At 39.9% G+C, this 14,955-nt stretch overlaps 1 protein-coding gene across 2 annotated transcripts in view; it reads left to right on the forward strand.

Moving 5' to 3' along the window:
* The window catches only part of Appl (amyloid-beta-like protein), a 318,976-nt gene that overhangs the window by 233,518 nt on the left and 70,503 nt on the right, over nucleotides 1-14,955 (forward strand). The window contains exons 3-4 of one of the 2 annotated variants that reach the window (XM_071673063.1): nucleotides 5,022-5,148; nucleotides 14,240-14,586. In XM_071673063.1, coding sequence (XP_071529164.1) covers nucleotides 5,022-5,148; nucleotides 14,240-14,586 — 474 coding nt within the window. The remainder of the gene's footprint in view (nucleotides 1-5,021; nucleotides 5,149-14,239; nucleotides 14,587-14,955) is intronic. The other variant, XM_071673064.1, reaches the window with a different exon arrangement.

Below are 14,955 nucleotides of genomic sequence, written 5' to 3' on the forward strand. Positions count from 1 at the left end.
CCGTGAAACAACAGGAAGGTAGACTAAGGCACACACACACACACACACACACACACACACACCACCTGTACCTGTATATTGGTGGTGTCACCCCCTCTGACACGGGAGGAGACAGAACACAATACACACAAGCTTCTGCCCTATCATATCCATTAACAGTTGGGAGGTCACACTATCCAATCTGCCGTGAGCCACCCTGGGAATAATAACCATCACTGCACACAAAACACGAAACGCAATTTCAGCTACGCATCGCCAGAATATTAATGCCACGACAATAAAACTGCGCGTACAAAAATCGGCTTACATTTTCATTGCAAATGTTCATATATGAACATAATAGTTGGAGACACTGGGGGAAAAAGTGTATCCCCCTTTGAGCACGGCGGTCACGACCCTTGAGCACGACGATACAACCCTTGAACATGACGGTACGATCCTTGAACGCAGGCAGTTATGTAACCCTTAAACACTACGGTACGACCCATGGATATATATATATATATATATATATATATATATATATATATATATATATATATATATATATATATATATATATATTCCCTCAGAGGCCCAGTCCTCTGTTCTTAACGCTACCTTGCTAATGCGGGAAATGGCGAATAGTTTGAAAGAAAAGAAAAAAGAAAAAAAAAAAAAAAAAATATATATATATATATATATATATATATATATATATATATATAAGGCCAAGCCAAGAACCAGAAAAAAAAATAAAACATAGATTCGTAATTTTTATCTCAAATAACTTGGTAACTTTTCTTATGGCGTGGGTCTCAGAAGTGGAGGGGAAAAGAAAGGGGAGACCAAACTGAAGATGGAAGGATGAAGTGAAAAAGATTTCCAGTGTTTGGAACCTGAACATACAGGAGGGTGAAAGGCGTGCACGGGTTAGAGTGAAATAGCGCTACTCTATAAAGCGGGAAACGGCAAGTTTTATATATATATATATATATATATATATATATATATATATATATATATATATATATATATATATATATATATATGGTGGTTGAAGGAATTTTGTGTACTTGCTGTGACAACCTTTCCTTATAACCGTTAACTGAACATACCAGATACTAGGTGGAGGATTGTAGTAATTTTTTCTTGCTGGACGTGAGCGTGGCTGATGATGGTTTCTAATAAAAAAAGAAATGGGGAAGTAAAGCCGCAGTAGAATAAGTCTGAATATAAGAACACGTTGACGGGAGTTAGTAAAAAAAAAAAAAAGCACAAAGATGTGACAGGATGAGAAAGAGTACAAGGATGTAGTAGGATATGTAAGAGTACAAGGATGTAGCAGCATAAATAAGGGTGGCCGGGGATTTTTAGCATTGGTAGGAGGGAAGCTGATGAAAAAAAGATGAAAATGTAGCACCGAGCTCTGTCAGCCAGACGGCCAGCCGGTCGACCAAGCAAAGCATCCAGTCGTCAGGCGATGTCGATGTCATCTACTGGGAGAGATGTTCGCCTTTAACGCGCTACTCGCATTTTATAGGTAACATTCCCTCCTCACATTTTATCGTTCTTCCTAATAAAGCTGCTCTGTGCAACTGTTCAGTACTAAGTCTGAATAGTGTAATTATTACTCGCTAAAGTTTCTTATTACTCGATAAGATACCTTACGATGGTTTCGGAGGTCCGCTTCCACATTTCGATTTGGGAAAAAGTATCTGTGATGCAGCTTTTCTCCTTCGGATGTTTCAGATGTTTTCTACCCATACAGCACGATCGGGGCCTACCTGTCATGTTCCTCTGTTCAGTCAGACTCTTGAATGCTGCTGTCCCATTAATTAACCATACCTTACGTATGTCTTAAGGGGGTTTGGAGAAGTTCTAGTCCCACTGCTCGATCTGGTACCAAGTTGTTGTGTTGCTCCTCTGCTTAGTCAGGCTGTTAGAGGCCGTAGCCCGGCATACCTAAATTGTTGATCTCTTGTTGAATCAGACTGTTAAAGAATATGAATAAAAGATTTACACACGTACAAAAAAAAAAAGGTCAAGAACGACCCAAATCCAGGTATACCTTTTTGAGACGGTAAGTGGTGTGTGTAGGGTCGTTAGCCTATATACTCTGTGAGTGTATCCATGTGTCCAAAGCCAACGTTCGTGGGCACCTAAGCAGTGGTCATGGAGTTGTAGCCATTGTTCGTGGGGTCATATCCAGTACTCATGAAGTCAATCATAGTTTATGAGTGTGTATTCAGTGTGTGTGAGTTCGTTACCTTGATAAAGTCGTAACCACTGTTCATGACGTTGTACTTTGTGTTAATGGGGTCGTAGCCATTGTCGTGGGTTTATAACCAGCGATCATAAAGTCGTAGCTACTTCTGATGAGGATTTAACACAGTGTTCATGGAATTGTAGCCATTGTTTGCGAAGTCATTACTAGTGTTCATTAAGTCGTACCCACTGTTCATGAGGTTGTAGCCGGTGTTTGTGGAGTAGCCAGTGATCATAGTTATAACCAGTGCTCTTCAGGTTGCAGCCAATGTTTACGGAGTTGTAGCCTTTGTCCCCGGGGATGTAGCCAGTGTATGTTGGTGTTGTTGCCAGTTTTTGTAGGATCTTATCTAATGTTTATGGAGTTGTATCATATGTTCGAGGAAGTCTAACTGTTGTTTGTGAGGTTATACCCATTGCTCATGAAAGTGTAGCCAGTGATTGTTCAGACGTAGCCAGTGTTCATGGGGTCAAAGCCAATGTTTGTAAAGTTATATCAATGATTATTGGATATAGTTAGTGTTCATGGGTTGTAGTCATTGTTTGGAGTCGCAGGCAGTTTTCATGGGGTTTTAGTTGATATTTGTGGGTTCATAGCTAATGTTCTTGAGGTCATAGCAAATTTTGATGGAGTCACAGCCATTGTTCATGGGTTGTGGCCAGTGTTTGTGAAGTTGCGACCAGTGTTTGTGGTACTATATCCATTGTTAATGGGGGCTTAAAGTTTGTGAATTTGTAGCCACTGTTTTAATGGCCTTAGATAATGGTAGTGTGGTCATTACCAGTGTCTGGAAGTCGTAACCAGTGTTCATGGAGTTGAAGTCAATATTTATGGGGTTATAGCTGGTGTAAGTGGAGTCAAAGCCACAGTTCATGGGGTTATAGTTGGTGCTCTAACCATCTGTCAGTTGGAGAGAGAGAGTGATTATGTGTACCCAGTTTTATTATCCACCTCAGCATATTGCAGTTTTTGATTTGTGGAATTCTGTCTCAGCTTCTCTTTCCAATCACAAAGTTTCTTGACCAATTTTCTCCTGATAGTTTGCTTTTGCTCTGAGAATCAGTGCACAGTCCACAGTTTTATGATTGTAAAAGTATGTTCTTACATGTTGTCAGACTCCTTTCATGCTTAATTTCTGCTGTCCTGATGTTGATTGGGTCTTTCTTGTTTTATGGAGCTTGCTCAATGCTGACATTATCTGACCACTTTTCCATCTGTTTTATGTGGGCAATCTGTGGCTTCTTTCCTGTCTCAGATGTTGCCTGCTGTTATGCTTCACGAGTCAATCTACATCTTTTCAATGGTGACCAGTCTGGTGATGCATAATTTGTCTGTCATGTTGTAAATAGGTGTGTTAACATCTTATCCATGTACTTAATGGAAAATTTGACATAGACCTTTATGTAGTTTATACTCCCCCTTATAGATCTCTTTATTGGGGTTCTGGTTGTATAGTTGGTTGTTGTACTACTCTATGTCAGTCTCATAAGTCCCACTTATACATAAATTCCTGTGATGTTTTCTATAAGATGATAGGCATAACCTGTTCCCATAATGGTTTCAGTATTAAGCATTTAAACAAAACTTTATTTGCATTTTTTTTTTCTGTAAGAAGTTAACTATCCAGAAACATATTTTTTGATGGTGTCATGAGTTGATTCATTGACATTAAACAGAAAATCCAAATGTTTCTGTATTCAGCATTTTAGATGAGTTACCAAGGATCCTTGAACTAATGTAACCATGAGTTTTGGAGGTGGTGAAGTTTTTGTAGACATGAGTGCTTCACTTAGCATGTAGCAGAGAGTGATGTTAGAAATTGTTTAATTCTTGTTATGCAAAAGCATATAAACATTGTATGATTTTTCAATACCATTTGTTATCAAAGATTTGCCTGGCTTTAGCACAGATATACACTGATGATATACACCGATGCACTTAGAAGAATTTTAAGTAGGGAAATTTTGAATTCTAAACTCATCCAGCCTTGGACCATACCTATCGTGGAAGATTTCGTGAAAGGTAACAATAACAATATATATATATATATATATATATATATATATGTATATATATATATATATATATATATATATATATATATATATATATATATATATATATATATATATATACACATATTTGATGTATGATGTTTGTTAACCCCTTACTCATAATAGTTGATCCTAGAGAATGTCAGTACTACCCTTGAGTATGATGGCCTGGCTATCACATCCATTGTGCTCAAGAGTATACCCAGAAGCTTTATCATGTGTTGAAACTGATTGTAGAGTTGCAGAATATGAAAGGGTTTTGTTGGTGTTGTTTGGAGTACAGTAATCAAGAGAAGGTTATGAAAAATAGGGATGTAATAGTCCAGTTACAGTGGTATTCCTTGTTTTCTTTAATCCTTTCATGTTGTTTTAATTCGAAGGGTCTTCACTAACTGCATTACTGCATAATCTGTGAATTATTCTATTTCTAGTGGTAAAGAATAGTAGATCCCTTTTTATTGATTTATCTTTCAGTTTTAGTGAAAATGAATCAGGATGGATTACTTTATGTGCACCCCCTTCCCAGATGTTGTAATGGACACCTGTCTTGGTTATATTGTACTTAAAACCCTTCCCAGATGTTGTAGTGGACACCTGTTTTGGTTATATTGTACTTAAACATTCTCAGATGTTGTCTTGGACACCTGTTTTGATTACATTGTTTGTAAACTTTCCAGATGTACTGAAATGTTAGCTGACATGGAGACATGTTCTTGCAGGTGTACCCAGACCGCGACATCACCAACATTGTGGAGTCCTCACACTACTACAAGGTGCCCAACTTCTGCCGCGTGGGTCATGCCAAATGTAAAGCCTCAGCTTGGGTCAAGCCCTACCGCTGCCTTGGTGAGTCACCTGCTCCTGCTCCAGTATAGACCTCTTTAGAGGATTTAATTTATGTAAGAAGAATAATTTAAATAAGGAATTGTGTGTCTGACTAACACTTGACTTTTGGAAACTTAAGGGTGGGCTGTTTCCATGTCTTTGTCTTTCCTTTCACCTCAGAACTTTAGAATTTTTCTGCTTTTTCTTATCTCGTGTCTCTCTACTACAAAGTGCCCAATATCTGCTGTGTGAGTCATGCCAAGTGTAAAATCTCAGCTTGGGGCAATCCCCACCATGTAAGACGAATCATCTATATAAGGTATTATGTGTTGGAGTTGTAGGTACTGCCTCTCTCTCCATCCAGGGAGCTATGTTGCCAGTGCTTCCCACCTAGGTGATGGCTACTTAGTAAAACAGCACTTCTGGCTGTTAGTTGTCACATTTTGACCCAGATAGCTGTCATATTGCTGTGCCTCACAAACATTTGAGCTGGTGGCTTTTAGTCCACAAACATAGTCTCTGTAAAATTCATTCATTACACTTAATTTCACATAACTCACATAATCATATGTTCTTGCAATGAGCACTACTTGCGAGCCCTTCCTTTTGGCAAAATCTAATAGCAGAAAAGTTCTCTCTCTCTCTCTCTCTCTCTCTCTCTCTCTCTCTCTCTCTCTCTCTCTCTCTCTCTCTCTCTCTCTCAGGCTTGAACAAAATATATAAATGGACAGAAGTGAACCTAATGAAATATATCAAAAATTGAATTTGCGCAAATAAGCTATGCACCAAAGAGAGGTTCATATGATATGAAATGGACCAATAATGAAAAAGTTGGATATCATCATAAATGAGAAGCTAGATCTCATAAAGCATATTGAGAAAATAGCACGATCAAGTCAAGCAGTGTCTGGCATGATTCTGAGGACTTTGTTTACAAGAGATAGAAACCTCTTGATGAAAATGTGTTATTCTTATATATGAAGCAAATTGAATACTACTATGTTGCTTGATCATCAACAAAGCAAAATTAGAATAGACATATTAGAGGGAATTAAGAAGCGCTTCACAAGCAAAATCGAAGAGATTGAACATAGACTGAAAAAAGGGTGGCAATAGAAAGAACAAGAGAAAAAAATATGATGATCTATGCATGGCAATGAATTGAAGATACAAATGTGTGAAACTAGAAAGTCTCTTAGCAGGGGATGTACATAATTGTGAAGTCTTCAAGAATACCATGAAGCATACCAAAAATGAATCAATAAATCAGTCATATATATATATATATATATATATATATATATATATATATATATATATATATATATATATATATATATATATTTATTTATTTATTTATTTTTATTTTGCTTTGTCGCTGTCTCCTGCGTTAGCAAGGTAGCACAAGGAAACAGACGAAAGAATGGCCCAACCCACCCACATACACATGTATATACATACATGACCACACACGCAAATATACATACATATACATCTCAATGTATGCATATATATATATATATATATATATATATATATATACACACAGACATACACATATATACACATGTACATAATTCATACTGTCTGCCTTTATTCGTTCCCATCGCTACCTCGCCACACATGGAATAACAACCCCCTCCACCCTCATGTGTGCGAGGTAGCGCTAGGAAAAAACAACAAAGCCCCATTGGTTCACACTCAGTCTCTAGCTGTCATGTAATAATGCACTGAAACTACAGCTCCCTTTCCACATCCAGGCCCCACAGAACTTTCCATGGTTTACCCCAGACGCTTCACATGCCCTGGTTCAATCCATTGACAGCACGTCGGCCCCGGTATACCACATCGTTCCAATTCACTCTAGTCCTTGCACGCCTTTCACCCTCCTGCATGTTTAAGGCCCCGATCACTGAAAATCTTTTTTACTCCATCTTTCCACCTCCAATTTGGTCTCCCATTTCTCCTTGTTCCCTCCACCTCTGACACATATATCCTCTTGGTCAATCTTTCCTCACTCATTCTCTCCATGTGACCAAACCATTTCAAAACACCATCTTGTGCTCTCTCAACCACACTCTTTATTTCCACACATCTCTCTTACCCTTACATTACTTACTCAATCAAACCACCTCACACCACCTATTGTCCTCAAACATCTCATTTCCAGCACATCCACCCTCCTCTGTACAGCTCTATCTATAGCCCATGCCTCGCAACCATATAACATTGTTGGAACCACTATTCCTTCAAACATAGCCATTTTTGCTCTCCAAGTTAACGTCCTCGACTTTCACACATTTTCCAACACTCCCAGAACTTTCGCCCCCTCCCCCACTCTATGATTAATTTCTGCTTCCATGGTTCCATCCGTTGCCAAATCCACTCCCAGATATCTAAAACACTTCACTTCCTCCAGTTTTTCTCTTTTCAGTCTTACCTCCCAATTGACTTGTCCCTCAACCCTACTGTACCTAATAACCTTGCTCTTATTCACATTTACTCTCAGCTTTCTTCTTTCACACACTTTACCAAACTCAGTCACCAGCTTCTGCAGTTTCTCACCCAGATCAGCCACCAGCACTGTATCATCAGCGAACAACAACTGACTCATTTCCCAAGCTCTCTCATCCACAACATACTGCATACTTGCTCCTCTTTCCAAAACTCTTGCATTCATCTCCCTAACAATCCCATCCATAAACAAATTAAACAACCATGGAGACATCACACACCCCTGCCACAAACCTACATTCACTGAGAACCAGTCACTTTCCTCTCTTCCTACACATACACATGCCTTACATCCTCGATAAAAACTTTTCTCTGCTTCTAACAACTTGCCTCCCACACCATATATTCTTAATACCTTCCACAGAGCATCTCTATCAACTCTATCATATGCCTTCTCCAGATCCATAAATGCTACATACAAATCCATTTGCTTTTCTAAGTATTTCTCACATACATTCTTCAAAGCAAACACCTCATCCACACATCTTCTACCACTTCTGAAACCACACTGCTCTTCCCCAATCTGATGCTCTGTACATGCCTTCACCCTCTCAATCAATACCCTCCCATATAATTTACCAGGATATATATATATATTCTTCTTTCTTTCTTTTAAACTATTTGCCATTTCCCGCGTTGGCGAGGTAGCGTTAAGAACAGAGGACTGGGACTTTTTTGGAGTATCCTCACCTGGCCCCCTCTGTTCCTTCTTTTGGAAAATTAAAAAAAAAAAACGAGAGGGGAGGATTTCCAGCCCCCCGCTCCCTCCCCTTTTAGTCGCCTTCTACGACACGCAGGGAATATATATATATATATATATATATATATATATATATATATATATGTATCTTTCTTTCTTTTAAACTATTCGCCATTTCCCACGTTAGCGAGGTAGCGTTAAGAACAGAGGACTGGGCCTTTGTGGAATATCCTCACCTGGCCCCACTCTGTTCCTTCTTTTGGGGAAAAAGAAAAAAAAAAACACACAAAAGAATGGCCCAACCAACCCACATACACATGTATATACATACACGTCCAAACACGCACATACATATGCTTATACATCTCAACGTATACATATATATATACACACACAGACATATGCATATATACACATGTACATAATTCATACTGTCTGCCCTTATTCATTCCTGTCGCCACCCCGCCACTCATAAAATGACAACCCCCTCCCCCCGTATGTGTGCGAGGTAGCGCTAGGAAAAGACGACAAAGGCCACATTCGTTCACACTCAGTCTCTAGCTGTCATGTGTAATGCACAGAAACCACATCTCCCTTTCCACATCCAGGCCCAACAAAACTTTCTATGGTTTACCCCAGACACTTCACATGCCCTGGTTCAATCCATTGACAGCACATCAACCTGGTATACCACATCGTTCCAATTCACTCTAGTCCTTGCACGCCTTTCACCCTCCTGCATGTTCAGGCCCTGATCACTCAAAATCTTTTTCACTCCATCTTTCCACCTCCAGTTTGGTCTCCCACTTCTCATTCCCTCCACCTCTGACACATATATCCTTTTTGTCAATCTTTCCCCACTTATTCTCTCCATGTGACCAAACCATTTCAAAACACCCTCTTCTGCTCTTTCAACCACACTCTTTTTATTACCACACATCTCTCTTACCCTTTCATTACTTACTCGATCAAACCACCTCACACCACATATTGTCCTCAGACATCTCATTTCCAGCACATCCACCCTTCTCTGTACAACTCTATCTGTAGCCCACGCCTCGCAACCATATAACATTGTTGGAACCACTATTCCTTCAAACATACCCATTTTTGCTCTCCAAGTTAACGTTCTCGACTTTCACACATTTTCCAACACTCCCAGAACTTTCGCCCCCTCCCCCACTCTATGATTAATTTCTGCTTCCATGGTTCCATCCGTTGCCAAATCCACTCCCAGATATCTAAAACACTTCACTTCCTCCAGTTTTTCTCTTTTCAATCTTACCTCCCAATTGACTTGTCCCTCAACCCTACTGTACCTAATAACCTTGCTCTTATTCACATTTACTCTCAGCTTTCTTCTTTCACACACTTTACCAAACTCAGTCACCAGCTTCTGCAGTTTCTCACCTGGATCAGCCACCAGCACTGTATCATCAGCAAACAACAACTGACTCACTTCCCAAGCTCTCTCATCCACAACATACTGTATACTTGCTCCTCTTTCCAAAACTCTTGCATTCACCTCCCTAACAATCCCATCCATAAACAAATTAAACAACCATGGAGACATCACACACCCCTGCCGCAAACCAACTTTCACTGAGAACCAATCACTTTCCCCTCTTCCTACTCGTACACATGCTTTACATCCTCGATAAAAACCTTTCACTGCTTCTAACAACTTGCCTCCCACACCATATATTCTTAACACCTTCCTCAGAGCATCTATATCAACTCTCTCATATGCCTTCTCCAGATCCATAAATGCTACATACAAATCCATTTGCTTTTCTAAGTATTTCCCACATACAATCTTCAAAGCAAACACCTGATCCACACATCCTCTACCACTTCTGAAACCACACTGCACTTCCTCAGTCTGATGCTCTGTACTTGCCTTCACCCTCTCAATCAATACTCTCCCATATAATTTCCATATAAATATAAATTCCACTACTGCATTACCATTCAAACCCGCTGCCTTGCTGGCTTTCATCTTCTGCAAAGCTTTTACTACCTCTTCTCTGTTTACCAAATCATTCTCCCTAACCCTCTCATTTTGCACACCACCTCAACCAAAACACCCTATATCTGCCACTCTATCATCAAACACATTCAACAAACCTTCAAAGTACTCACTCCATCTCCTCACATCACCACTACTTGTTATCATCTCCCCATTAGCCCCCTTCACTGATGTTCCCATTTGTTCCCATGGCTTACGCACTTTATTTACCTCTTTCTAAAACATCTTTTTATCCTCCCTAAATTTTAATGATAATCTCTCATCCCAACTCTCATTTGCCCTCTTTTTCACCTCTTCACCTTTCTCTTGACCTCCTGCCTCTTTCTTTTATACATCTCCCAGTCATTTGCATTATTTTCCTGCAAAAATCGTCCAAATGCCTCTCTCGTCTCTTTCACAAATAATCTTACTTCTTCATCCCACCACTCACTACCCTTTCTAATCTGCCCACCTCCCACACTTCTCACGCCACAAGCATCTTTTGTGCTTCCCTAAATACATCCCATTCCTCCCCCACTCCCCTTACGTTCTTTGTTCTCTCCTTTTTCCATTCTGTGCGCAGTCTTTCCTGGTACTTCCTCACACAAGTCTCCTTCCCAAGCTCATTTACTCTCACAACTCTCTTCACCCCAACTCCCAAGACGTTCCCAAACCACTCTTCCCCTTTACCCTTGAGCTTCGTTTCTCTCAGAGCCAAAACATCCTGGTTTGTCTCCTCAAACGTACTACTATCTCTCCTTTTTTTCTCATCTTGGTTACATCCACACACATGTAGACACCCCAATCTGAACCTTCGAGGAGGATGAACACTCCTCAAATGACTCCTTCTTCTGTTTCCCCTTTTAGAAAGTTTAAAATACAAGGAGTAGAGGGTTTCTAGCCCCCCCACTCCCATCCCCTTTAGTTGCCTTCTACAACACGCTGGGAATACGTGGGAAGTATTCTTTCTTCCCTATCCCCAGGGATAATGTATATATATATATATATATAAATATTATTTACTTATATTTATTATACTTTGTCACTTTCTCCTGCGTTAGTGAGGTAGTGCAAGGAAACAAATGAAAGAATGGCCCAACCCACCCACATAAACCTGTATATACATACACTCCCATGCACACACATATACACACCTATACATTTCAACATATACATACACAGACATATATCTTTTCTTTCTTTCATACTTTCACCATTTTCCATGTTAGCGAGGTAGCGTTAAGAACAGAGGACTGAGTCATTGAGGGGATATCCTCACCTGGCCCCCTTCTCCATTCCTTGTTTTGGAGTATAGGGTGGAAGTGAATCATAGGGTGGGGGAGGGGTGAAAGTTCTGGGAGCGTTGAAGAATGTGTAGAAGTTGAAAACGTTATCTTGGAAAGCAAAAATGGGTATGTTTGAAGGAATAGTGGTTCCAACAATGATATATGGTTGCGAGGCATGGGCTATAGATAGAGTTGTGCGGAGGAGGGTGGATGTGCTGGAAATGAGATGTTTGAGGACATTATGTGGTGTGAGGTGGTTTGATCGAGTAACTAATGAAAGGGTAAGAGAGATGTGTGGTAATAAAAAGAGTGTGGTTGAGAGAGCAGAAGAGGGTGTTTTGAAATGCTTTGGTCACATGGAGAGAATGAGTGAGGAAAGATTGACAAAGAGGATTTATGTGTCAGAGGTGGAGGGAACGAGGAGAAGTGTTACCGGGGTCGACGTGCTGTCAATGGATTGAACCAGGGCATTCAAACTTGCATCCCAGTTAACTTGTCCCTCAACCGTACTGAACCTCATAATCTTGCTCTTATTCACATTTACTCTCAACTTTCTCCTTTCACACATTTTTTCAAACTCAGCCACCTACCTCTTCAGTTGCTCCCATGAATCAGCCACCAGAGCTCTATCATCAGTGAACAACAGCTGACTCACTTCCCAGACCCTCTCATCCCCAACATACTGCATACTCTCCCCTCTCCCCAAAACTCTTGCATTTACCTCCCTAATCACCCCATCCATAAACAAATCAAACAACCATGGAGACATCAAACACCCCTGCCGCAAACTGACCTTCACCGGTAGAGAATTCCAAAGCTTTGAGATGTCATATTGTAAACTTGTGATGGAGAAGCAGCTGATTATAGCTAGTGGTAAGGGCACACAGGCAGCCAGTTTTGGGGAGCAAAAGCCAGAGTAATACCTATAGAAGAGGAACAATGAACCAACATTGAGGCATAGGGCAAACAGGTCATGTTTTGAAGTTAGCCTGGGAGAGTTGATCAGTCGGATCACTTTTAACTCAACTTTCTTATCTGTATACCACATCACTCCATTTCAATCTGTCCCATGCATGTCTTTCACCCTCTTGCTAGTACAAGCCTTGAGTGCTCAAAACCTTATTTAGTTCATCCTTTTTTCATCCTTCCATCTCCCAAGTCAGTCTCTTCCTTCTCATTGTTCCCTCCACTTCTGACACATGTACCCTTGTTGTCAACTTCTCCTCCCTCATTCTTTTCATATGTTCAAACCCTATCAAGAGACTCTCTTTGGCCCTCTCAGCCATACTCTTCTTAAAACCACGCATCTCTTACCCCTTTCAGTACATACCTGATGAACCTTCTCACCTCGGATTGCCCTCAAACACTTAATTTTCAATATATTTGCCATCACACATGCCAGAACTACTCCTCCTGTTCTTTATCAACTCTCCTACGTTTGTTACTCTCACCTTTTGCCATTCCACACTCAATGTCTCATGACATTTTTCTTCTCAAGTGTCTTTACCAGGCTCACTTACTTTCACCTCCCTCTTCTTGCCCATATAATGTCTTCTTTTCCATAAACCTCTGCAAACATTTCCCCTCACTTCCACCAAGTCATGATCAGACATCTCACCATCTGCCCTTTTCAGCATATTCACATGCAAGAGTTTCTCCTTTACATGCCTATCAAATTATTAGTATGTGATCCAGTAATACCTGATTACTCTCCTTCATACTCACCTGCATTTGCTTATATTTCTCCCTCCTTTATAAAGCAGGTGTTGCTCATCATCATTCCTTTTTCAAAGCTCTTCACAGTTTTTTCTTCTTTTTTTTTTTATCACATAAATACCCCATGCCCCCAGTTATACCGACAACTGCCACAGTACCCACTTTCACATTCCAGTTACCCATCACCTATATCCAGTCTCTTGTATCAAACTAGCTGAAACACTTAGTCAACTGCTCCTGAAATACTAATCTCTCTTCATCATTCTTCTTTTGGCCAGATGCACTATCAATAATGATCACCCACCTCTCATAATCCATTCATTTTTACCTACGTCATTGTGAACTTATTTCCTTACACTCTTTTTCATATTGCTACAACTACTCCTTCAGCAGAGGTGTTACCCCTTTCTTAGCTCTCACCATCACACCACACTATCCCCCTGCCTTTACCCATAAGACATCCCCATACCATTCTCCCCCTTTACCCTTGAGCTGTTTCACTGAGAGCTAGAGGTTCCTTTCCTCAAACCCTATATTACTTATCTCTCTCATCTCATCTTAGTTACATCGAAACATCATCCTTTCTTCATTCCTTCTTCTGTTCCATCATTTAGAAATTAAAATACAAGAAGGGGAGAGTCTCCAGCACCCAACTCACACCTCTCTTATGTCACCTTCTATAACACACAGGTAATAGGTAGAAAGTAATCTTTCTCCCCTAACCCTATTATTATTATTATTATTATTATTATTATTATTATTATTATTATTATTATTGATGTTATTATTATTATGATTATCATTATTATTGATATTATTATTGTTACAGTATTCAGATTAGCTATTTTTATTTTAGAGAGAATGTGACCATGTGCTTTTTATTTCCAGAAGGATCATTCCAGTCAGATGCCTTATTGGTACCAGAAGGTTGTCTGTTTGATCACATCCACAACCAGTCCAGGTGTTGGGAATTTGATCGCTGGAACACCACTGCGGACCGAGCCTGTGCAACCCGCAGAATGACCCTGAAGTCCTTTGCCATGCTCCTACCCTGTGGTATTGATGTCTTCTCTGGTGTGGAATTTGTGTGCTGCCCAAAGAATTACAAAGGTCATGGTAAGGCTCGGCCTATGGAGGTAGAGGAGCCAGTAGCTCTCCCTCAGATGGACCGCCGAGCCCACCAGGCCATTTCTGTTACTCCCACACCTAAGATGGCCACCACAACAACTTCCCAGGCAAGAAAGAGCACCAATGTTTTCTGGACACTAACTTGGAGTCTCTTTTACTTTTTACTAAACACCTGACTGATGTTTAGAATTGAGACTTTTTTTCATGTGCTTCCACTGAAAAAAACTGCATCAGCAGGAGTGAGAGAATGTTTAAAAGAAGAAAAGTTGGAAAATGTGTGAATGAGAAATAAAGTATCTACCAAAATTTAAATCTAGGTTAACATATTAGGGGATGTGGAGTTAGCCAGACATTAACAAACTAGGTATAGTATTTGTAAATTCTGTATATATATATATATATATATATATATATATATATATATATATATATATATATATATGGGAGCGGGGGGCTGGAAATCCTCCCCTCTCGTT

Source organism: Panulirus ornatus, chromosome 18 (assembly GCF_036320965.1).
Source record: "Panulirus ornatus isolate Po-2019 chromosome 18, ASM3632096v1, whole genome shotgun sequence".
Lineage (NCBI taxonomy): Eukaryota > Metazoa > Arthropoda > Malacostraca > Decapoda > Palinuridae > Panulirus > Panulirus ornatus.